The 24,300-nt window shown below is 45.0% G+C and overlaps 1 protein-coding gene across 3 annotated transcripts in view; it reads right to left on the bottom strand.

Moving 5' to 3' along the window:
- Positions 1–20,871, bottom strand: part of RFX2 (regulatory factor X, 2 (influences HLA class II expression)) — a 43,708-nt gene extending 22,837 nt beyond the window's left edge. Inside the window, exons 1-5 of one of the 3 annotated variants that reach the window (XM_008586895.1) lie at positions 20,784–20,871; positions 17,815–17,904; positions 16,161–16,240; positions 14,274–14,535; positions 5,848–5,922 (exon numbers count right to left, since the gene is read on the bottom strand). In XM_008586895.1, the coding sequence (XP_008585117.1) occupies positions 5,848–5,922; positions 14,274–14,535; positions 16,161–16,240; positions 17,815–17,904; positions 20,784–20,867 (591 nt within the window). In that variant the 5' untranslated portion in view covers positions 20,868–20,871. The remainder of the gene's footprint in view (positions 1–5,847; positions 5,923–14,273; positions 14,536–16,160; positions 16,241–17,814; positions 17,905–20,783) is intronic. The other 2 variants (XM_008586896.1, XM_008586897.1) reach the window with 2 other exon arrangements.
- Between the last annotated feature and the right edge of the window lie 3,429 nt (positions 20,872–24,300).

The following is a 24,300-nucleotide window of genomic DNA, read 5'->3' as shown; positions in this document are numbered from 1 at the left end:
GTGATGGGTTCTGTTTCAGAAAGGAGGAGGTTAAGTGTTGGGCTGGAGGTCAGGGTAGAGATACAGACCAGATGTGTTACTTTGGCACCAAAGAGCCAAGGATGGACCTCCAGGGCTATGGGAAAGGATCCCACGTGCAGGGGCTGAGGTGGAAGGTCTGAAATCAAGGTCCAACACTATGTGCTGCCTCTGGGGCAAATCAGGAAGGCTTCAGGGGACCTTACTGCAAGTTCCCTCCCCCCTGCTCCTGCAAATGAAGTTCTGGCCAAATAGCCATTCCTGCTACCCATGAGTGTTGGATTTCAGTTCCTTGCCAGCCAGCAGAATTGTACAAACAAGACAATCACCTCCTCCTGTGGGTACCAGGGCCACCTCCCCCTCTTGTTGCTATAAGCCTGCCTCCCTCAGCCCCTATTGTCCATTGTGCTCCTAACCGTGGCCCTGTGTAGCCCTGGCTGGCGTGCAGTGTCCCCCTCCCCAGGCTGTGAGCATCTGTGAATAACAAACTGCTGTTGATCTCAGGTGTCCAGTGCCAGGTGTGCGGGGAGACAGAAAGACCAAGTGAAGAGGAGTCCTGAAGAGCAAAGGGGACTCTGGCACATGGGGAGCAAGCAGAGAGTGGCTGGGCACAGAAGCCAGAGGAGGCTTTCCCTCTCTGTTACTAAGGGTAGGGGAGCAGAAGGCGCCCCTTCTCAGGCATCCTCCATGGATGGCAGAAGCCAGGACCGGGAGCCCAATGTCCCAAGGGTCCGAGAGCCACACGAGGTGGGTAGGAGCCAAATGATGACATGATTCTCAGGCTGTGAGCATGAGGTCAGATTTGTGGGTGGTGGGCTGGAGGGAGCACTGGACTGGGAGCCCTGAGAGATGGATTCTGAGACCCCAGCCACCAGTCTGAGATGACTGGTTCGTATGTACGAAGAAAGGTTTGGAAAAGATGCTCGCTTCTGCTCATCACTTAAATAACCTGTTATTTAAATTAAAAGTGCAATTCTTTGCTTGTGTAATTATGTTAACATTGACATCAAAAGGAGGCGCAAGTGTCTCCTGTGTTTCTTCCTGCTGAGCAGAAAGTAAGCACACAGACAAGACTGAGTCCATTCCTCCGAAGGAGCAACGGTTACATTTCCTCTTTTGCATCGATGAATTACCCAGAAGGGAAGGATTAGAGCTGCTTATGATGCACTCATGGACTCCATCCAGGGTCTATACCTTCCAGTGGGCCATGAGTGACTCAGGGGCTGGAGCTGCGAGTGGCTCAGTTCTGGGTTCCCACACCCAGTGTTGTGCCTGACGTGGGATAAGCGCCCAACGTTAGTCCAATTAAACTGAGCACGAGGGTCCAGTCTCTCTGGTCACACAGTGCCCACCCCACCTCTGCGAGTTATTTAAGCTCCCTGGGCCTCAGTACCTTCACGTGAGGAAAGGAGAGGGTTTGGCAAGATCGCCTGCCCACTTTGGGGATATTGTGCCGTCAGTCTTTTCTGCTTATCTGTGTTCTATTTCTATGTCAATATCAAACACAAATCAAGAGAACGCTTTCCAAGAAAGCATATGTATTTATCCAGACATCCGTTGTGATCTGTCAGGACTGCACACTGTTGAAATGAATTAAATTCTTCCTTTTAAGGGGAAAAGAACCCCTAAACCCTAAACACCCCCAGTGGCTCTGGGCTCTTTCTGGCACTGACCCTGGGGACAGATGTCCTAACCTACAAATGGGAAAGTGGGGACTTGTGTCTCAAAGTCCAGACTCGTGCCCACCCTGTCTAGCCCCCTTTGTCCCTACGAGTTGGGGTAAATTTGCCTGACATGGGCACCTGATCGGCTAGTGGCAATTTAGATTCTTGCTGTGCCATATATCAGCCGCTTAGGTAGCCCTTCTGAGCTCCAATGTTTGCTTTGTTGATATAATCAAACTTTGAACACCCACCTGTTCATCCATCCATCTATTTACCGAGAGTCGACTTCATGCTAGGGGCTCGGGATGCAGCAGTGAATAAAACAGACAAAACCCCTTGCCTTCCAGATGTGTCCATTCTTATAGGGGAGAGACCCACAATAAATAAGCAAAACAGAATGCGAGATGGTGTTAAGAGCTATGAGAAAAATTAACCCGGGAAAGGGGACCAGGAGCAGCATGGAGAGGCAAGGGGTGGGGGTGGTGTCAGGGAAGGCTCTCTGAGAAAGCTCCGAGTGAGTAAGGACCTGAAGGAAGTGAGGTAGGAGCCATGAGAAGAGAGCTTCAGGCAGCGGGCACAGCCTGTGCAAAGGCCCTGGGGCAGGATGTGCTTGGCATGTTGGAGGAACAGCAGAGGCCCATGTGGCTGGAGCAGAAGGAGGGAGAGAGGGAGGACGGGAGGAAAGGGCGGGGATGGGGCAGGTTGTGCAGGACCTTATGGGCCATTTTGATGACTGGCTTCTACTTGGAGTACACGAGGAGCCCTAGAGGCTTCTGAGCAGAGCATTGCAATGATCTGACTTAGGTTTGAGTGGGATCACTCAGGCGGCTGCCATGAAAAGGGAGGGACTGGAAGCCAAGCAAGGGTGGAAGCAGAGGGCTGGCTGGGAGGTGGCTGTGATAAGCCAGGGGGAGATGGTGCTGGCCAGGGGGGTGGGAGAAGTTGTCTGATTCTGGATTTTTCTTGAAGGTGAGGTTCAAGAGCATCTGGATGTGTGACGCAGGAGGAAGAGTGAGGCCTGAGCACCTGGAAGGCCAGTGGCCAGCATGGCCTTGCCAGAGACGGGCACAGGGCTGGCTGGTGCTGGGGTCAGCGCTTGGCTCTGGATGTGCTGCGTTAAGGTGCTGAGCTGAGCAGACAGGTGGGTTAGCAAGTGAGGAGTCGAGGGGGAGTCCCCGCTGGTGGATGCGTTCAGAAATATACCGGGTAGGGTCAGCCAGGTGGCTGCAAGGGGGCAGAAATGCTGAACTGAAGCAGCTACAGGAGTTCGTCACAATGACTTGGAGCACTGTGTGAAATGACAAGGCTACCATCCCAGGGAGCTGCCAGCTCCGCTGACCCCACCTGCCACCTATGGGCTCCGGTCAGGGTGGCCACTAGCTGAAGGCTAAATGACTTTTGACAATTTGTGTTTCTTGATGTAATGGAGCTGCCAGCTCCGCTGACCCCACCTGCCACCTATGGGCTCTGGTCAGGGTGGCCACTAGCTGAAGGCTAAATGACTTTTGACAATTTGTGTTTCTTGATGTAAAAAACCAAAAGTCTTATAATCCCAATATGATTCATCTAAAAGTCGTTCATTCTCCCAGGGTGTGGAAACAGTAAGTTTATTTTAGTAGATGGCAACTACTGCACCTTGATGTTGACTTGGCGAGGGGTCCCGGAATCAGCTGACAGCAGAGTGGCTGCGTTCCCTGCTCTAGGCTTGGACCTTGACCGAGGTTTTTCCGGGCCTGGCGTGGTGATGGCTGCCCCTGAGCAGATGCGGCAGTTCTGCCTCCGCCTCTTCCCTCTGAAATGGCCATTCCCCACTTTCGCGCTGCCAAATTTTAGAGACAGCTTGAGGCCTGCCTCCTCCTTTGGGAACTCAGTAACCATAAGAATCAGCTCCTCTTTTCAGCCCTCACGGGTGGGCTCCTGTGCACACATAGGTTCAATCTGGATTTGTTTTTCCACACTTTCCACTTTCCGCTCTCAAAGCCTAAGCTCCCTGGAGTGGTTTTCTTCTCCTTTTTCATCCCTGTGTTTGGTACTGGCCCTGCCAGAGCCCTGCACATGGTAGACGGTTGGCTGATGTCACCAACTGGCAGCAGGGAGCAGGCATGGCCCCATTGCTGATGGGACACCCTGCCTGGGGCTTTCTGAGGAGAGAGGTGTGGGAGGTCACCAGGAAAACGGGCTCTGCTGGGCACAGCTGCTGCCCTGCCCCCCAGGCTCATCTGCCGCAGAGTTGGGCTGGCAAAGAAGCTGAGACTGCGGCTATGAATCCCTCCAGACTTCCAGAAAGCTGCTGCCCACTGCTAGAGTGGTCTCAGCCGTAGGAAGCACTGGTGACAACCGTTGTGAGCATGCACAGCTGGGCAGAGGACACGCTGCCCATCCATCAGTAGATCACACTTTCTAACTCCCTGTCCTCTCTGGCTCACCTTTGCCAAGACGATATCCAGGTTTATTTTACTCCAGTGTGTGTGGTTCGCTTTTTAGAATGATCTTATTTCTACTTCCTTTGCTTCTAAGTCACCAACCCCCAAATTCTACTGATCACAGCTCCTGAGGGAAGAAAATGCACATGGGAGATTCTTCCTGCTAGAAGAGCCAACTCCGGAGTGTGAATCTGTAAGCAACCCAAGAAAGCCTGTCTTTCAAATGAAAAGCGTTAGAAAGCCAGAAGCTTCGGCAGCCAGGGACAAGCGGCTCATGCGTCTTCCCATAGACATTTTAACTTTCCCACAGACTGGACCTGCTGCCTGCCTGGGCTCTGTATTCCCGTTCCTGCTTTCCTCCTGACCTAGCACCATGGCCCTGCAGGTGGCACATGTCGGCATCAAGCCGAGACCACCAGATCCTTGTTGAACAGAGACAGAGTCATTCTGCAGGATTTTCCACATGGTGTGCTCTGAGTTTAAGACTCGGGGGTGGAGGGATCCTCTCTCCAAGCACAACCTGAAGCTTTTTCCTTCCTGGATGTGTCCACAGGGAAGACGTCTGTCCTCCAGAAGGTTTCTGGACCTTTCCCTAGGTCTGCTTCTGCCCCCAGAATCACTGTCTGAACGCTGGCCAGCTGGAAGTCTTGAAGGGGTCACAGTTAGGATCAGACTCAACTAAAGGGGTCTTCTTGTTCTTGGATGTTTTACCTCTCAAGAGAATGTGAAATCCCAATTTCAGTGCTAGAAGACATTCTGACTTCCATGGCCTGTCCTTGTTTTAAAATGTCAAACACATTTCCAGTTATGTGCAAAGCCGAATCGAGAGCGTTTGGAGAAGTGAAGTGAACGAGTGTGGGGAGACTGGAGCTTCCTCCTCAGTGTCCCCAGAAATAAAGACCCTGAGCCAGTCACCTCCTCCAGTTGCTGCTGTAAAGCTGCCCCAAGCCAGGACTCTAACAACCTCCTGGCACAGGATCTACGATCTTGGTTTTCTCCCATGAGATGCATGAAGGAGGAAAATCTTATACAGCTAAAATCAGTAGGAATTAGTTGCCTTATACTTTTCTCAAATTACCATTTCTTTCAAAGAGCTGATCCCAGGAAAATTAGCTAAGGGTCTTTATGGCATTCCTGATCCGATGTCATTTTTTTCTTTTTTGTTGTTGTTGCTTATTTTTAGTATTAGTTTTATTTTAAATATGTAACTGTACTGCTTATTACCTGACAGGTATTGTTGGGAGTATTTTACATACATTAAATAATTTAATCCCGGTAGCAACCCTAGGAGGTAGGTGCTATAATTATTTACCTGTTACAAATGAAGAACCTATCTTTACTTCCCCTTCACTGTTTTTGTTTTTTTTGGGGGGTGGGGGGACAGCTGGCCAGTACGAGGATCTGAGGATCTGAACCCTTGATGTCTGTGTTATCAGCACCATGCTCTAACCAAGCCCCTTCACTGTTGAAGGATAGTTTTGCTGAATGTGGGGGGTGGGGGGACAGCTGGCCAGTACGAGGATCTGAGGATCTGAACCCTTGATGTCGGTGTTATCAGCACCATGCTCTAACCAAGCCCCTTCACTGTTGAAGGATAGTTTTGCTGAATGTGGAATTCTAGGTTGGCTTCCCCCCATTTCAGCCCTTTAAAGGCATCATTTCCTTGTCTTCGTTTGTTTTTAAAATGTCTATGAAGGTTAAAAGCAGAGCAGGGCAGAGCGCCACATCAGACACACACTTACATGGCTGTTGAGTAAACCGCTTTTGTGTGATGTGATTCCTTCGCTTTTTTGGAGGTTTTCAATCGCCATTTCAAGCTAAAGAAAATGTGTGCAGAAACAAAACAAAACAAATGGAAAGAAAAAAGAAAAGAAAAAGGAAGTCAGATGGTTAGCATCAGCCACGATTTATTTTTATTAATATCCAATAATGGTTTGAGTTCCTCAAAATAAAAACAAGGCTCAACGCAGGCAGAGGGAGATGAGTTAGGTCAGTGTTAAAGTTGCAGCAGGGAGTGTTACCTTGTCACATGCAGAGGAGCCCGTGAGCCCGCCAAACACAAGCAGCAGAAAGAAGTCATGTTGGATTTTAAAGCAACATATGCACGTGCACATGCGTAACACATTAATGAGTAGTTGCTGCATCAAATCACGTGTCAGCGAAGCCAGCTGAATAATCACCCATTCTTCTTCCCACACCACATCTGTTGCTAGGGAGAATCAGGTGAACGAAGCCAAGGACAGGTGGCGGAATTGACACTGGCCAGCCTGTCCCATTGCAAAGCCCAGAGTCTCCCTGCTGGATGCTTCAAGAAAATACCAATGAGGACAAAGACACAGACCCTGCCATTGGAAGGCGCAGGACCCTGGGCCACTGGACACGGTCACAGAGATCAGCGCCTGGATATTCAGGAAATGTGGGCTGTGCAATGAGGGTCATACGGAAGAGAGGGCAGAGTGCCGACAGAGTTAGGGGAGAAATGGCAGGACTTCCTGGAGGAAAGGGGCTTTGAGTTGGGCACTGAGGACCTGGTGGAGGTGAGGAGGAAAGGTGGAGCAACAGGTCTGTGCAAAGGAAGAAGCACCCAGCCATACGTGGCTGCCCCCACCTTTGCACCTGTCAAATTTGATCGAGACTTGTACATGGAAAACGGACATTTAAAATCTGCTGCAGCCCACCACAACAGGCAGAGAACTGTAATGAAAAGGAAATGGACCTAAAGTATATGCTTTCTTTTCTAAAATACCCAAGGAGGGCAAAAGCTTCAATGATGCTTCTGCAAAAAGCAGGCTGAGTGTGTATTTCAGAGACCAGGTTTCCTGGGGCTGAGTTCAAGAACTAGAGGTTACTACTTCTCCTTTTGCCTCTTTTGACCACTGTAGTTCTGCTTTGTCTCATTAGCTACACCTGCTGAAAGCCAAAGAGGATGTCAGTGTCACCTTTAAGATGTGCAGAAGGTGCCCTGGAGGATCAAGGGAAAGGAGAATGGCGAGACCTTCCCCAGCCGCCGACTCCAGGGAGCAGGTGAGCAAGAAGGCAGTCACTGCCTGTATGATAGACAGAAGAAATACACATACCTCCCCCCAGCCCAGCAGGCATTCTGGTCTACAGCTTGGGCAGTCAGGTGAGTACCAGCAAAGCACATGGCTCCTGCTTCCCCATGCTGAGCTGGGTGGAGCCTGGGCAGTCAACTTATAACTGTGTGTGGCACCTTCCATATGAAGCACTGCCCAACTCATGGGTGCCCTGAGTGCAGAGTTCATGACTCTGGAAGTCCTGGGTGGCCTTTTCCAATGCACGGCAGACTGGGAAGGGGAATAAATACCATCTCTCCAGCATAGTGGGTCTCGACCATTTGGTCTAATGATCTCTTTACACTATTAAACATTTCTGAGGTCTACCTCCCACCAAAAAGAGCTTTTGTATTTAAGAGTTAAATCTGTCAATAGTTCCCATATTAGAAATTAAAATGGAAAAATTGTAAATGTGACCATTTGGTCTAATGATCTCTTTACACTATTAAACATTTCTGAGGTCTACCTCCCACCAAAAAGAGCTTTTGTGTTTAAGAGTTAAATCTGTCAATAGTTCCCATATTAGAAATTAAAATGGAAAAATTGTAAATGTATGCATCAATCCATTAAAAAAATAAACCCATTACAGGTTAACATAAATAACATTTAAAATAAAGAAATGCTATATTTTCCAAATTAAAAAAAAATTAAAAGAGTGGAATTGTTTTACAAATCTCTTTAATGTTCGACTTGTAGGAGACAGTTAGGCCCACACATCTCTTCTACGTTTCTATTATAATATGTTGTTTTAGTTGACATATATAAGAAAACTCTGGCCTCACACAGGTATATAGTTGGAAAAGGAGCAGTGTTTTAATAGCCTTTTCAGATAATTGTGGATATTTTTACTTAATACTAAACCAAAACTTGGCAACTGGTAGTTTCTTAAAAGTTAGCTTTAACATGGAATCTGAAACCATATCAATGAGTTTTTACCTCAGTTACATTAAAAATCCATTAGTCTTGAGATGACATCAATGAAAATGGCAGAGTAGGGAACTCCAAAATTCATCCCTCCAAAAAACAGTGAATAAACAGGCAAACATTGTCAGAATCAACTTTATCTGAACTCTGGAAACTAATAAAAAATTTATAGCACCAGGTAAACCCTTAATCAAGAAAAAAAAAGAAGATAGCCAAAACTTGGCATTTAAGGAGATCTGTCAAATCACTAGCTGACCACTAAGCTAACCAAATAGAGAATTCAGGGGCCACACATGACAACATGACAAAGAATACAGATTTTACAAAATTAGTCCAGAAAGGTCATTAAACAAATAACAACAACTACAAGCAGCAACAACAAACCCTGGGGAGGATGGAAGACTTTGATATGCAGAGTTGCCATAATACTCAAAATATCCAGTCTTCCACAAGAATTATGAGGCATGCAAACAAATAAGAAAGTATGGCCATATGCAGAAAAAGAAAAGAAATAAATAGAACTGTCCCCAAGGAAGCCCAGACATTGGATTTAGGAGACAGTTTAAATCAACTATTAAAACATACTCAAAGACCTAAAGAAAGTCATGTACAAAGAACTACAACAAATCATGAGAATAAAGTCTCACCAACAGAGAATATTGACAAAGAGATAGAAATTATAGAAAAGAATGAGATAGAAATTCTGGAGTTGAAAATACAATAGCCAAAATGAAAAAACCACTAGGGGAGGTTAAACAGCAGATCTGAACATGCAGAAGGCAGAATCTGTGAACTTCAAGATAGGCCAATTGAGATCAGTCACTCTGAGAAACAGAAAAAAAAACAAAAAACAAAGAGAAATTATCTGAGCTTGAGAAACCTGGGGGACACTGCCAAGAATACCAACAGACACATAATGGGAGCACAAGAAAGAGAAGAGAGAGAAAGAGAAAAATGAAAAGCATATTTGAAGAAATAATGGCTATAAACTCCCCAAATTTAATGAAAGACATGAATGTACACATTCAAACATCTCAACGAACCTCAAGTAGTATAAACTGAAAGAAATCCACACCGAGATACATTATAATCAAATGACTAAAAAACAAAGACAAAGAGAGAATCCTGAAGGCAGCAAGAGAGAAGGGATTCATTACAAACGAGGGAGCCTCAATAAGAGTAACAGTCAATTTCTCATCAGAAACCAGGAAGCCAGATGGCAGTGGAATAACATATTCAAAGTGCCAAAAAGTGGAAAAACCAATGTCAACCAACAGATGAATGGATAAATAAAATGTGGACCATCTACAGAATGGAATATTATCTAACCACAAAAAGGAATGGAGTTCTGACACACGCTACCACATGGATGAGCCCTGAAAACATTATACCTGTGAAAGAAGCTAGTCACAAAAGAACACATATTGGATGGTTCCTTTTACATAAAATGTATAGAATAGGCAAATCCATAGATACAGCAGATTAGTGGTTGCTAGGGGCTGGAGGAGGGATAATGGAGAGTGATTGCTAATGGGAACAGGGTTTCTTTAGGAGTGATGAAAATATTCTGGAACTGGATAGTGGTGATGGTTGCACAACATTGTGAATGTGCTAAATGTTACTGAATTGTACATTTAAAAATGATTAAAATCATGAATTTTATATTATATAAATTTTATCTCAAAAATATACATACAACTAGCTTAAAAAATACATTAGTCTCTCTTACATTTTGAATGGATCTTTTACTGATGGGTATGATTTTGTAACATCATGCATTGGTCACTTGGAAAATATAGGTTCACTGAATTTGCAGATCTTCCATGTTGACACATTTCACTAAACAGTATCAAGAAATCACATTTGTTAATATCACTACCAACCTCATCAGAAGAGTCATGAACTATTGGGAAGCTGTCCAGTTTCCAGTGGCAGACACAAATTTTCCAAACTTCTCATTTTTTGTTTGAAAACTTGAATTTTATGATTGGCAACTAAGACATGCCAGTCATTTTCCTTCATGTGTTCATTTCCAAAAAAAAAGTCTGCCAAATACCCAAGTCTGAATAATCATAGTTTGTCATTCTTTCAAGCAAATATGGCAAACCTCTCAATTTAGTATCTTCTGCTTCATGTCATTAAAAAAGAAGCAAAACAGAAAGATTTTATCAAAAACTCACTGTTTGGGGCAATTAACTTTTAAGATTTATAATACTGATAAAATTTTTGCCAGAAATAAATACTCGAGAAAATTTGTCACCAAAGTCTGAAATCACTCATTGAGGCAGTAGGTGGTCATTTGCTTCGGCCTTCATTCTCTACTTTTAGGATTAAGTGGAAGTCCCATGAAACAAAACTGACACGAACAAACTGGCAGATGTCAAATGTCACATCAGGAGCCATATTTCTGTTGCAATCTCTGAGCCATTCCTGTTCTTGGCTCCTGGAAATTCCCTTGGATCTCTGCAGCATCCTCATGAGATGTTTCCATGCCAAAAACAAGCCAATAAACAAAGCAGAGCAAGCAGAAGTCAAGAATTGGATTCCCATCCAAGATGATAACTCTCCAGGAACTTGGCAGGGTGTATGCGTGAGTATGAGTGTGTGTACGTGTATCATATGTCTCAAAACATAGCTCATTCATGGATTTCTAATTAATTTAAAATTTCATTTCTTCCAAAGCAACCCAGACAACAAACCACAGTAACTGGGTGGCCAGGGTCTGAGCAGCACATTTTTTAATGACAAGAGGGACTTGGATCATAGAGAACACCACTGTTTCTCAGGAAATCAGCCCTGGGGTACTTTTGGCATTGAAGGGACTAAGTGGGGCTGGGGTAGAGGCAGGTGTCCTTGGAGAGACAAGCAAGTACTGCCCTATAACATCATACCCTCCAGAAAGCAAGTGACTTCTCTCCAGGAAAGAAGGAGCAGGCACAGGGGCTCCATGCCTATCCTCAGATCAGGGTCCTGTGGGTCACCCTGAACATAGGAAAAGTGAAGACAGCAACATTCAGAGGCTTCTCTGATATCAGGGTGACCCCAAACATACTGGGACCAAAAGAAAGGGACATGGCTAGACCATCACCTTCTATTTCAGGAGATTAGCCCCTCACCCAAATAAGAAGTTATTGTCTAACAGAAAATCAATCAATGTTGTCTGTCATAATAACACCCTAAAGAAGAGAAAACACATGATCATATCAATGAAGAAAAAGCATTTGACAAAATCCATCATCTATATATGATAAAGACTCCTGGAAAACTAGGAAGAGAAGGGAACTTTTTCAAACTAAAAAAAGGGATGTTTATGAAAAGCCTACAGCTAACACCATACTTAGCAGTGAAAGACTGAAGGCTTTTCCCTTGAGAATGGGAACAAGGCAAGGATGTCCATTCTTGCCTTTTCTATTCAGCACTGTACTGGAAGTCCTGGCTAGTGCAAAAAGGCAAGAAAAGAAATAATAGGCTTCTACATTGGAAAGAAAGAAATAAAAGTGTTCATATTTGCAGACAACAAAAACCTCCTAGAACTAAAAAATAAGTTCAGCAACATTGCAGGATACAAAGTCAACAGCCAAAAATCAACCATATTTTCATACCCTATCGATGAACAGTTGGAAACTGAAATTAAAAATCAATACTATTTACAATAGCTCCAAAATCATGAAATACATAGGCACAGATCTAACAAAACATGTACAGGATCTGTATGCTAAAAATTACAAAATGCTGTTGAAAGAAAAAAAGAAGATCTAAACAAATGGAGAAAACATACCATGTTCATGGATTGGAAGACTCAACATAGTAAAGATGTCAATTCTCCCCAATTTGATCTGCAGGCTTAATGCAATTTAATAAAAATACAGTAGGATTTTTTTTTTGGCAGATATAGTTAAACTGACATAAAACTTAAATAGAAAATTTAAATTTATATAAATAGCCAACACAATATTGAAAAAGAATAAAGTAGGAGGAAACACTCTACTTGATTTTAGGACTTATTATAAAGCTAGAATAATTAAGACAGCTATTGGCAAAGGGATAGTCACACAGGTCAATGGAACAGAATAGAACGTTCTGAAATAGACCCACACACATATGGCCAATTAATTTTTTTTTTCCTTTTTGTCTTTTTTCGTGACCGGTAACAGGATCGTAACCCTCGGTGTCACGCCCGTACTGCGACCGGCAACGGGATCGCAACCCTCAGTGTCGCGCCTGCACCGCGCTCAACCAGTGAGCGGACCGGTCTCTATATGGGATCCGAACCCTCGGCGGGAGCGCTGCCACGCTCTCAAGCGCCGCACTCTACCGAGTGCGCCACCGGGCCAGCCCAGGCCAATTAATTTTTGACAAAGGTACAAAAGTAATCCAATGGAGTCTACGCAAAGTCTATGGATAGTCTTTTTAGCAAATCAGGCTAGAACAACTGGTTGTTTCATATGTAAAAAAACAAACCTTGACCTAAATCTTACATCTTATACAAAAGCTATCTCAAAATAAAGCATATCTAAATATAAAATGTAAATGTGCAAAACTTTCGAAAGGAAACAAGAGAAAATCTTCATGACCTGCAGAAAGGCACAGAATTCTTAGACATGATATCAAAAGCATGAACCAAAAAAGAAAAATTCATAAACTGGATTTGATCAAAATTTAAAAAAAAATTTTTTTTTTCTGCAAAGGACACTTGTTAGAGAGTGAAAAGACACACTAAAGACTGGGAGAAAATATTTGCAGATCACATATCTGATGGGGACCTGTATCCAGAATATATAAAGAATTCTCAAAACTCAACAGTAAGAAAACAACCAACCCAGTTAAAAAATAAGCAAATGACTGAACTGATACTTCACCAAAGAGCATCTACAAAAGGCAAATTAAGCACATGAATAGTTGCTTACTATCTTTAGTTATAAAGAAAATGCAAGTTACAACCACAATGAGGTACCATCACACACTATTAGAATGGGCAAAATAAAATACTGACAACACCAAGTGCTGACAATGAAGTGGAGCAACGGGATCTTGTATACATTGCTGGTGGAAGTGCAAAATGGTTCAACCACTTGGGAAAACTGTTTGGTGGCTTCTGATAAAGTTAAACATACACTTACCATATAAACCAGTAACTCCACTCGTAGGTATTTACCCAAAAGAAAGAAAAATGTGCCCATACAAAAATCTGTATGCAAGTACTTAGAGCAGCTTTATTCATAATTGCCCAAAACTGGAAACATCCAAATGGCCTTCAACTAAGGAGTGGATAAATAAACTGCATTGGAATGGAATACTACTCAGTACTGACTCAGTAAAAAAGGACTGACTACTGATTCATGCAACAAACAACTTGACTGAATGTCAATGGCACCATGCTGAGTGAAAGCAGCATCTCAAAAGGTTACATACTGTAAGATTCCATTGATACGACGCACCCCAAAAGATAGAACTACAGTGATGGAGAACAGGTCAAACAGCTCGGCGGTTGCCAGGGGTTGTGGGTTGGGGAGGTTGTAACTATAAAGAAACACCATGAGGGAGTTTTCAGGGTGACACGCTGTTGTGTATCCCAACTGTGGATGATTACATGAATCTACACACACATCAAAACTCACAGGCTGTACAGCAAAAAGTCAATTTGACTCCACGTTAATTTAAAAAATAAAATAAAGGTCAACATGGAAGATTGAGTTTTAAAAGCAGAGACATTTTTAAAGCAGGTAAGTAATTATTTTGCATGGGATTATGGCAGGAAGAATCCAGTAGAGCTCTGGAGGGATATTTCCTCCTGTTTGCTTCAGTCCAGTTTTCAGCTGGATGGACTGACCTAAGCCTCCACAAGGCTGACAATGACAATAATGATTATAATGGTGATATCAATAGGAGCGTCTGCCAGTGGGGAGATGCCACACACATATTCAGTTTCACAGCAGCACATGACCTTACATTCCTCCTCCTCTGTTTACCAGCAGCCAACTGAGCTTCGAAGAGCTCTGCAGACCAGTAGGCTCACGTGGCCCATCTGTGGTGGGCAGGGCTCCAGGCCAGGGCCACCTGGGTGCACACAGGTGACAGCTCCGCAAGGTTGCAGGCTGCCCCTTACTCACTGGCCCCATACAAGTCTTCTTGTACCCTATCCCACTGGCCCCCAAGAGCCTCGTACATACCGTGGCTGGTGAAGAGCGGGACGTGTGGGCCAGGGAGTGCCTCGAGCCATCCATCCCCCCGTGGAGGAGATAGGCTCCCGCGCTGGAGACGATGGGGTTCCCTCCAACATCCATGGCAATGCCCACCATGCTGTGGGAGGGCACCGCTGGTGGGGACGAGGCTGCCACGGTCACCTGGGCACCACCTGGGGACTCGAAGTAGGAAGCTGCGCTGCTGGGGGAGTACATCTGAGGCTCTGGGTTGTAGGCGTAGGCCGTGCGTCTGTCAGAAAGAAAGAGGTCACCCGTCGGACACTGTCTGGTTTAAACGCCTCATCTGAATTCCAAAGGAAGCTAGCAAAACTTCATGTAAACACTGGAGCCCTGTACACTGAGCATATGCGGCAGTTCTGACATGGTATATGAAATTCAAATGCAAGGCGGACTTCACAACCATCTTCTCTGAAGATATTCAGGATCACAGGGTGACAAATGGAAAAGGGATCATTTAAAAATTCTAAGCGGATAAATGGGTTGCATGAGGGAGCTTCTTTGTGGAGATGGAACATACATATCATGGTGGAAGTTACAGAAATCTATACACGGGATAAAACTGCACAGAACTATATACATGCATGCATGCATGAACATGCATCCACACACACAAGCACACATGCACATGTACACACACACAAATGCGTGTAACGACTGGTGAAACTGAGTAAGTCCTGTAGGCTAGTGAGCAGTATTGTCCCAATGTCAATTTCATGGTTTTGATTTTGTCCTACAGTCACACACTATGTCAGCACTGGGGGAGGCTGGGGAAAGGGTGCACGGGACTCTACTAGTTTTGCAACTTCCTGTGAATCTATGATTATTTCAAAACAATAAGTTAAATAAAATGGCATAATAGAAAGAATTTCTAAGCTATACCAAGAATTCATCTAAGATTCCCTTAACATCTGGATTAAAGGATTAACCTTGTATGTCAGGACTGAAATTTTTAAGTTACACTTGACTAATGCCAGACATTGTAAAAGCCGGTTAGTGGTGGTTTCTCCTCATTGGTGAGTAAAGGTTGGTGGCATATCCAAAGGAAAGACCCCTCTGAGAGGCCCCCTCTGACCCCTGGGAGGCATAGATCTTGTACTGTCCCTTCAAGGTGACATCCATAGAATGGCAGTACAATATCAGAACCAGGAGTGACCTTGGTAAAGCCCACAGACCTTGCTCAGATCTCACCGGCTTTATGTATACTCGTTTGTGGCTGTGTATGTTTCGTGACCATCAGTGTCAGGCATTAAAAAGCCACACAACTCCATCAACCACAACTCTGCAGCCACACCCAAACCTCTCGCACAATCCCCACACTTGTGAGGAGAGTCATCAAAACCAAATGGAAACACATGAGCAAGCATCATACAGAGAGTAGAAAACTCTAGAAGTCCTTGAAAAGTGGAGACATCAACATCATAAAAAGCCGCAGTTTAACAAAGGTGAGGGTGAGAAAACACGAGAGAAACGGTTTCTAGATTGTGAAGACTGAATCTTCAGACCTAGAAGTTGGGTTAGTTTTTTGGTTTTGGCGGCTGGCCGGTATGGGCGTCCAAACACTTGAGCTTGGTGTTGTCAGCACCACGTTCTAACTAGCTGAGCTAACTGGCCAGCCCCTTGTTTCGTTTTTTCAAAGACTGCTTCTCTAGCAGTAAAAAATACACAGGTCTGTGGTTTCTGAAATCTCCACAGGGATGTGATATCTTAATACAATTTAAGTAGGACATAGTGAACATATCCCCAAAAGGATAAGGGAGAGAATTTGTTCCAACACATCCCAAGGTGGAAAGAGGCAGGAGAGGTGTGACAGAAGGACTCGGGTATGGAAACTTCTGTGAGAGGAAACATACATACATGGCTCCATTGGTATAGACAGCGTCTCCCCCTTCCACATACTGCACCTGGGCGGGGTACACGTGCTGCACAGGCTGTACCTGAAACAACATTATGTATTTTGTGTTATGGACAGAAGTTTTCTTTTTAATTATTTCCACAGTCAGCACTTCTAGAAACATAGAGAGAGATGGTAATGTAAAGAAGATGTATTCCAAAGGGGCCCAGATGGTTCACAGAATTGCTACTGACTCACAGAGCCTCGCTGGGATTTCTGGGAGCTGTGACTCATTCGGTTGTGCTGCATGGGGGCAGCAGGTCAGTGGTCCCCGATCTGTGTATGTGGGGACAGGACAAAGAGAAGTATACCTTCCAGCCAGTGCAGTGGAAGCCAAAAGTTTGGGCAAAACCCCAACCTTGGAGCTCGGGACTGTCCCTGTCATGGGCAGAGGGGTCAAGCTGATTACACGCTATGTGGCCCCTGATACTCCCTGTGGGTGGCCCTGGGGCCCCCTCTCCAGCAGAGAGGAGGTGAGAGGCTGTGAAGATCTGAGCAGAGTTAGAAGGAGCAACATACCTGGCGGGGGGGGGGGCAATGGGAGGACCCCAGTGCATCCCCACTCGCTTTGTCCCTGCCTCAGCTGAGACATCAGTCCAGCACCTTGGCTGATGGCCCCCGAGGGATTCTGGCCCCCCTGGTGGATGCCCAGTGCTTTGCACGTGGAACTTCAAACTCTCACCATAGAGGGAATCTTAAAGGATGCCGAGGTCAACCTCACTTTGGGGTGGTAAGATCAAGGGCCACAGCAGTGGGCTTGCTTGGGTCTCCTGGTGACCCTACTCTAAGTAGGAGCCCCTGGAAGAAAGAGGTGCATTCTCTGGGATTTCATGGCTCCTTTCAGGCAGGAACCTGATTTAACTTTAATTCATCATTTTATAGAGCATGAGTCAGCAAACTCCAGTCTGAGCACCAAATCTGGCCCACTGCTTGTTTTTGTAAATAAAGTTTTATTGGCACACAGCCATGCCCATTTGTTTACATATCACCTGTGGCTACTCCTGTGCTAAGACAGCAGAGTGGAGTGGCTGTGCCAGAGACCACCCTGCCCACAAGGACAAAAAATGTACTATTTGTCCTTTTCTAGAAAAGTTTGCTGAATGCTCTTGTGAATTGCTGACTCTCCTTGAGCTGATGACCTGTGTACTATTTGGCCTGTCCACCCATGCTTTCAAGCTTTATTCTTAGATAATTAAATTCACAAGAGGCATTTCCTTGGTCATGCTCTGGTCCAAGGGTAGGGTCCCTGCTTGTGGCTGGGTATGCCTCCCCCGGGGGTTCTTTGTTCCTCCAGCCCAGAGCTCCTGGTATCTGCCCACGTCTCTGCCTTACTCTACCTGGCAGGCTCGCTCGCTTACTCACTCCCCAAATGCCTGCTGAATTTTTGAATGAACAAAAGATCACCAGCTTTCCTGGCTTGTTGCAAAACTATCTGCAGTAAAAGAATTTTTTTTTCTTTTAACATAGCTTCTGGAAGAATCTTCCAGGTAAGAAACTGAAGATATTAAACAGAAAGGAACAGCAACAGTAGAAAAAGATGCATCATTCAGAGATTGTTCTGGATTACTAAGCATTGACCACGCCCCCCTGTAGACAGTGCTGTGGTGCTGTCATTACCTGCTGTGGCACCTGCTGAACTCTAGGGAGGGAGATTGGCTGCATCTGAGCTCCTTTGGTAGTGGAGCCCGCTGCCTGGACCAACACCCTCTAAAAGGAGAAGGAGACGAGGAAGGACAGTTAGTGCTTAAAACAAACAAAGACTACAGCTAGAGCTGCAGACACATGCAGAGACGTGCAGGCACACAAACAACCCTGGTATGTACACAAGTGTGCACACACACACTCACTCCATTCACCACACACATGTACAAGCTCATGGGCACATGAGGCACACACACGTGCACACAGGAGCACATGTGCCTCCATCCCTCTCCCTCACCAGCTTTGCCTCTGTGGGGTCTAGTCCACAAGATGATGCTACCTGTCGCTTGTACAGAGGGGATTGCTGCTGAGGAGGGGGACCTTCTGAGCAGCCATTCATACCACCACCCTGGGAGAGTGCTTTACAGCACCCCACGATTTTGCAGTATACACTGGACTTGTCCCCATTTTATACATGAAGGGAAATGAAGGCCAGAGTGGTCTATGGCCTCAGAAAACTAAATTCTAAAACCAAGATTCAAGTTGCATTTGGCTTCCTCACTCTCCGACTCCACTGCTCTCTGGTCTCCTAAGGAGAGTCCTCACAGTGTAGCTTTGCTAGTTTGCTCTGAGAACCGATTGGCCACACAAAGCCATGAAAACGTGAAAGGTCAAAATGAACTCCAGAGTCAAGAGAGGACTAGGAGCATCGTGTTTGTGAATTTAGAGCTGCGGCTGTAGAAGCTGTCAACTGCGATGCTGCAACTTTCCAACATGGACCCCAAATGTCACTGCTCATGCTGATTCTGCAGTGCTCTGCCTTATAAATGCCAGTGAGTGGTGATGACTGAGGATGCACTGTCCTCTAGAATCCACAGATTGTAGCTACAAGATGAAGAAAGCACTAATAAGGCCACCAGCCAGAGGGCATTTGTGTCTCAGCTGAGCTGGGTGCTGTGTGGTTGGAGGGACCCAGCCCTCCCTGAGCTCACCACCGGATATAAAAAGAACATAGATGCTAAAACATCAACCGGATGAACGTATAAACTAAATGCTATATGTTTGTACGATGGAATATTATTTGGCTACATAAAGGAAGGAAATTCTGACAACGTGGATGATCTTTGAACACATCACACTCAGTGCAAGATGCCAGACACAAAAGGCCACACAGTGTATGATTCTGTTTATGTGAAAAGTCCAGAACAGGCCAGTCCACAGACAGAAAGTGGAATTGTGGTTGTCAGGGGATGGGAATGGGGAGTGACTGCTGATGGCGATGGGGCTTCTTTTTGGAGTGATAAGAATTTTCTGGAACTAGATAATGGTGCTGGTCGCACAACTCTGTGAATATACCAAAACCCATTGAATTGTACACTTTAAAATGGCTAATTTTATGTTATGTGAATTTCACCTCAAATAAATAAAAAAAAATATGAAAGTTTCACATTTGTACACTCTAGCGCTGAGCTGTCCAATTTGGTAGCTACTTACTAGCTGTGTAGCTGTGTGGCCATTTCAATATAAACTTAAAGAGATTTTTAAAAACTGTCAAGTTCAGTTCTTCAGGGGCATGGGCCACACTTCAAGTGCTCAGGAGCCCTGGTGCTGGCGGCTCCCATAATAGATAGCACAAGGCGAGAGGTTGGGTGTGAAGAGCACGCCACATGACTGAGCGAGCAGGAATTCCTTCTTCCGGCCAGGAAACAGCCAGGCAAATTTCTGAGAGCTCGCTGTTTGGAGAAGGCAGTGCAACCTGCTGACCAGAGGGCTTGGAGCTGGTGAGCCTCAGAAAGGGGCCACCAAGATAAGCCCTGGGTGGATGTGGAAGTTGTAGTAGTGATACTGGGACCAGTCCTGCTGTGGCTGCTGCAGAGGGAGGCAGAGTCCACCCAGGCCTGGGGGGCACCTGAGAGAGGGGCTTGGCGAGAAGGATCCCAGGCAGCAAAGGGTGGGAGGGCTGACCCCCTTTGGGCAGGTTCAAGTGTGAAGGGAAACAAACCAATTAGGCCACAGCTTGCTGCAGGATGACAGCAACTCATCATGCCCTCTCAGCCCCTCAGATGTCGCTTCCAAGACCCTCCCCACCTGGCTGCCATATTTGCAAGAAATAAAAGCTAAAGATGTCTGACCATACATTCTTTTATTTATTTATTTTTTGGGGGCAGCTGGCTGGTACAGGGATCCGAACCCTTGACCTTGGTGTTAGCAACACTGTGCTCTAACCAACTGAGCTAACCGGCCAGCTCTGACCATACATTCTAAATTGAATAAACCACTTCAATGTCTGCCTTTCTTTTTTGCTGAATTATGGTTTTTTTCGCTTTCATCGTTTCTTTTTGCCATGCTCCTGACTCTGAGATTCGTAAATCGTGGGTGATCACATGGCCACAGTGGACCTCTGCACACTTCAACGAGCCTCCAGTCTGCTTCATGCAATCTATGTCACTCACTTTGCGTTTATGTCTACTTTATGGCTTATTTCAATCCGTGGTAGAAATCCAGAAGCAGAGAGAGCCATAATGTAAAAACTCTCTCTTTGCAAATTTTAAAGAATGTATTAATTCTAATGGTAGATTCCATTTGGAATCAAATCCTAAGAATTCTAACATCTTTTGCCTTATGCACAAAGTCTTTCTGTGCAAAAGGGTCATTTACAAGTACAAGAAGACTTCCATTGAAAGATCAGAAGAGACTAAGTTGGATTCAGGGGAGTGGTTTCTTTTTCAATTTGTATCATTTCCCTGGTGGGACCTTTTTTAACAGTGAAAAAGCCAAGTAATGCGAAGGAAGATGTGCCCATTTCCACAGTGGTGGGCTTGGGGTTGAAAAGTCCATTCTGAAAAACGCAGCCTCCTTTCTCTGCTGATTCATGTCGTTTTCCCCACTGTGGCCGCTCTGGTTTGTTCCAGAGTACCCAAGCAGCATGGTGGGGCCACTGTTACCTGCGGGGAGGCGGGCACAGGCTGGGCTGCCGCCGACGGACGCACGGAAGCTGGTGAATCCGATCCACTCTCGGAATTCTGCATGCTCAGTTCTAAAGAAAGGTCCAGAGACAGTGAATGGGCAGAGGTTGCAAGCGTGAAGGCAACTTAGGACAAGTACAAGGGAGGCAATCAGTAATGACCCACGGTCTTCAAAGCTGAAATGCAGAGACCCTGGCAGTACTGGGCAAGTAAGATGGGGGGCAGTTTGCACAATTCTGCCATAGAATGAGTGGGGGAGGCGGGGAGAGGGGAGAGAGAATGGTTTTCCAGATATAAAATCAAAAAAGCTCTGTGTCACTGAACAATGACAGGAATTCCTCAATGGAAGGCCAGGAACAACGGCTTCTCCTCTTTCCAGGTCTGATCAGGTTGAACTATTTTGAAAGACTCATTCTATTGTCTTATTTATACAGCAAATCAAAAGTTCTTAATGGATGATTGCCATTTGGGGAGTATCTGCTCAATGCCACCGCTGGAGAAACTCTAAGACGGGGCTGGATACTTCACTGTTGTGGAGGGGCTCTTCTGTGCGCTGTGGAATGTTGAGCAGTGTTCCTTGCCTCTATCCATCCATCCCAGGAGCACCCCCTCCTCAAGTTGTGACAACCACAAATGTCTCCAGACATTGCCCAATATCCATTGGGGGGCAAAATTGCTCCCAGTTGAGAACCACTGGCCTAGGGACAAAAAAGTGATCTGCAGAGGGAGCAAAGAAATGGCACACTTTATCCTGGGCTAGAAAAAGTCCTCAGGAATTTTAGCAGTAAGTGAAAATTACCTTCTGTTCATAGAGACCTTTGCCCATAGGAAAGCTCAAAGGTATACTTCTTTGCTGTTAGATGCAAACTTCTTTCAAATGGGTAGTTTAAAAATTCTATACAAAAAGACTCATTTAACATCAGGACAAAGTGGCAGATGAATTCATTCTACAAAATTCTAAAAGTCAAACTCTTCACTTTTAAATAAACAACCAGCTACCTTAAGTATTTGAGAAGCATTTAAATATGCAAACTTAAGGAAGGGGATGACGTGGTAACCAGGCATGCCTATTCCCCACGTCCTGGTCTTAGCTCTGAGCACTTCACGCACGAGGCGTTGGGTCTCTATGGTTCCTCCTGCCGAAATGCTAAAAGTCAAACTCTTCACTTTTAAATAAACAACCAGCTACCTTAAGTATTTGAGAAGCATTTAAATATGCAAACTTAAGGGAGGGGATGACGTGGTAACCAGGCATGCCTATTCCCCACATCCTGGTCTTAGCTCTGAGCACTTCACGCACGAGGCGTTGGGTCTCTATGGTTCCTCCTGCCTCATGGGGTGCGATGAGGACTCAACTGTACACACATCACAGTGCTAATGAAACTCAGAATGCAAGAAACATTTGCTAGAATTTTTATGTTTCTCTACCACCCCAGGAATTCCCACCTCTAAGAATGAGTAAAGAACTGAAAAGAAAAAAAAGCCTTCTTTCTAAAATGTAAAGCAGGGCTGGCCCAGTGGCGCACTCGGTAGAGTGTGGCGGTGCTCCCACCAAGGGTTCGGATCCCATATAGAGACCGGTCCGCTCGCTGGTTGAGTGCAGTGCGGGCGCGACACCAAGGGTTGCGATCCCGTTGCCGGTCGCGGTGCGGACGCGACACCAAGGGTTGCGATCCTGTTACCGGTCATGAAAAAAGACAAAAAGGAAAAAAAAAAAAAAATAAAAAATAAAATAAATAAAGTAAAATGTAAAGCAAAACTGATAACAGATTAAACTAACTTGCCTAAGGAAAGCAGAAAGAGGTGTGTGCTTGTTTGAACCCAAGTGTGCTGGTTTAATTTCATTGCCTGGGACTATCCCCTGACTTCCCTCCTTTCCTCTCCCAAACACCTTTGGTGCCACTGAGAGCCACTGGAGGACCCGCTACCTGCGTCAGTCATTTTTCTGTTCTGTGTGAGTTTGATTCGGTTTTTACCACTAGATGTCCCCAGAGCCACATGGTGATTGGTTGGGATATTAATTAAATAAAGCTTTACTTAGCCTGACTCCTCCTAAGTTCTTTCCCTCTTTCAAAAGATTGTGAATTTCTAGTAGTGTATTTCCTGGGTCTTCAACTTTCTCTCACTCCTTGACAGAACTGACCTTTGGAATTTTTTCTACTGGAAGCTGCTTAATTGAGGTCTTATATTTACAGTTTTTTCCTAAATGTTTGAATCAGTCATTTGCATACATACACCATGTTGTGCTCCTCTGAAGCCAAAAAGTGGGTAATGTCAGTGACACTAGGAGGAAATAATTTGATGGCAGTGTCAGAGGACAGAGTTCAGAATGCCGGGGGAGGCATGCTGGAAGAGAGCCATGGAGGGGGTGAGCCCCCAAATCTGTCTACAAAATCCACCTGATTCTTTGGCCAACTGACTAAACCACACAGTTGTGGGGGAGTTACCAGGGATCAGGGGGAGAAATGAGTAGCTCAAAGATGATAAAACTTAAGTGGAGATTTTAGTTACTGCCTGCTGCAGGACAGAGTTTGAATCCAGCCAAGTTAGCTGCCTTCAGGGGAACTCAGCGGAGATTCAACAATGTATTATTCATGATGTCCAGGACCCAATAAAAATCATGAGCTGTGACAAGAAACAGAAATGTAACCTATACTCAAAGAAACAAAACAAAACAGGAGTCAATTACAACCAAACCCAAGATAATCCGGATGATACAGATAGCAGACAAGGACTAAAGCAGCTACTAAAAACATGTTCAAGAGCTCAAAGTAAGTTATATACATAACGAATGAACATATGGGAATCTCAGCTAAGAAACAGAAACTATAAAAAAGAACCAAATAGAAATCCGGGAGCTGAAAAGTACAATGGTTGAAATGAAATGTTCCCTGGATGTGCTTTATGGCTGATTAGAGATGGCAGAAGGAAGAGTCAGTGAACTTGAAGACACATCAATAGAATTTACCCAATCTGAAGAACCAAGAGAATAAAAATGAAGAAAAACAAATAGAACAAGCAGACTAATGTATATGTAACTGGAGTTCCAAAAGAAAAGGAGAATGATAGAGAAAAAGTATTAACGAATGGACAAACACCTCTTAAATTTGGTGAAAGGCATCAACTTAGAGGTCCAAGAAGCTCAACAAACCCCAAGAAGGGTAAATACAAAGAAAACCAGCTTACATGTGTCATGGTTAAACAGCTAAAATAAAAGAAGTAAGTTGAAAATCTTGAAATCAGAGAAAAACAACATACTTGTATTATATTTAGGGGAACAATGGCATGGATGATGACTTACTGCTCATCAGTAACCATGGCAACCAGAAGACAATGAAATGACATCTTTACTGTGCTGGTGGAAAAAACCTGTCAACCTAGAATTCTATATCCAGCAAAACTATTCTAAAAAAATGAAGGTGAGGGCCGGCCCAGTGGCGCACTGCTACAGTGTGCCGCTGGGGAGTGTGGCGGCGCTCCCGCCGAGGGCTCGGAT

The sequence above is a fragment of the Galeopterus variegatus genome, unplaced genomic scaffold (assembly GCF_000696425.1).
Source record: "Galeopterus variegatus unplaced genomic scaffold, G_variegatus-3.0.2 Scaffold4172, whole genome shotgun sequence".
Lineage (NCBI taxonomy): Eukaryota > Metazoa > Chordata > Mammalia > Dermoptera > Cynocephalidae > Galeopterus > Galeopterus variegatus.
The sequence above is the reverse complement of the archived record's forward strand: the minus strand, read 5'-3'. Positions and strand labels throughout refer to the sequence as shown.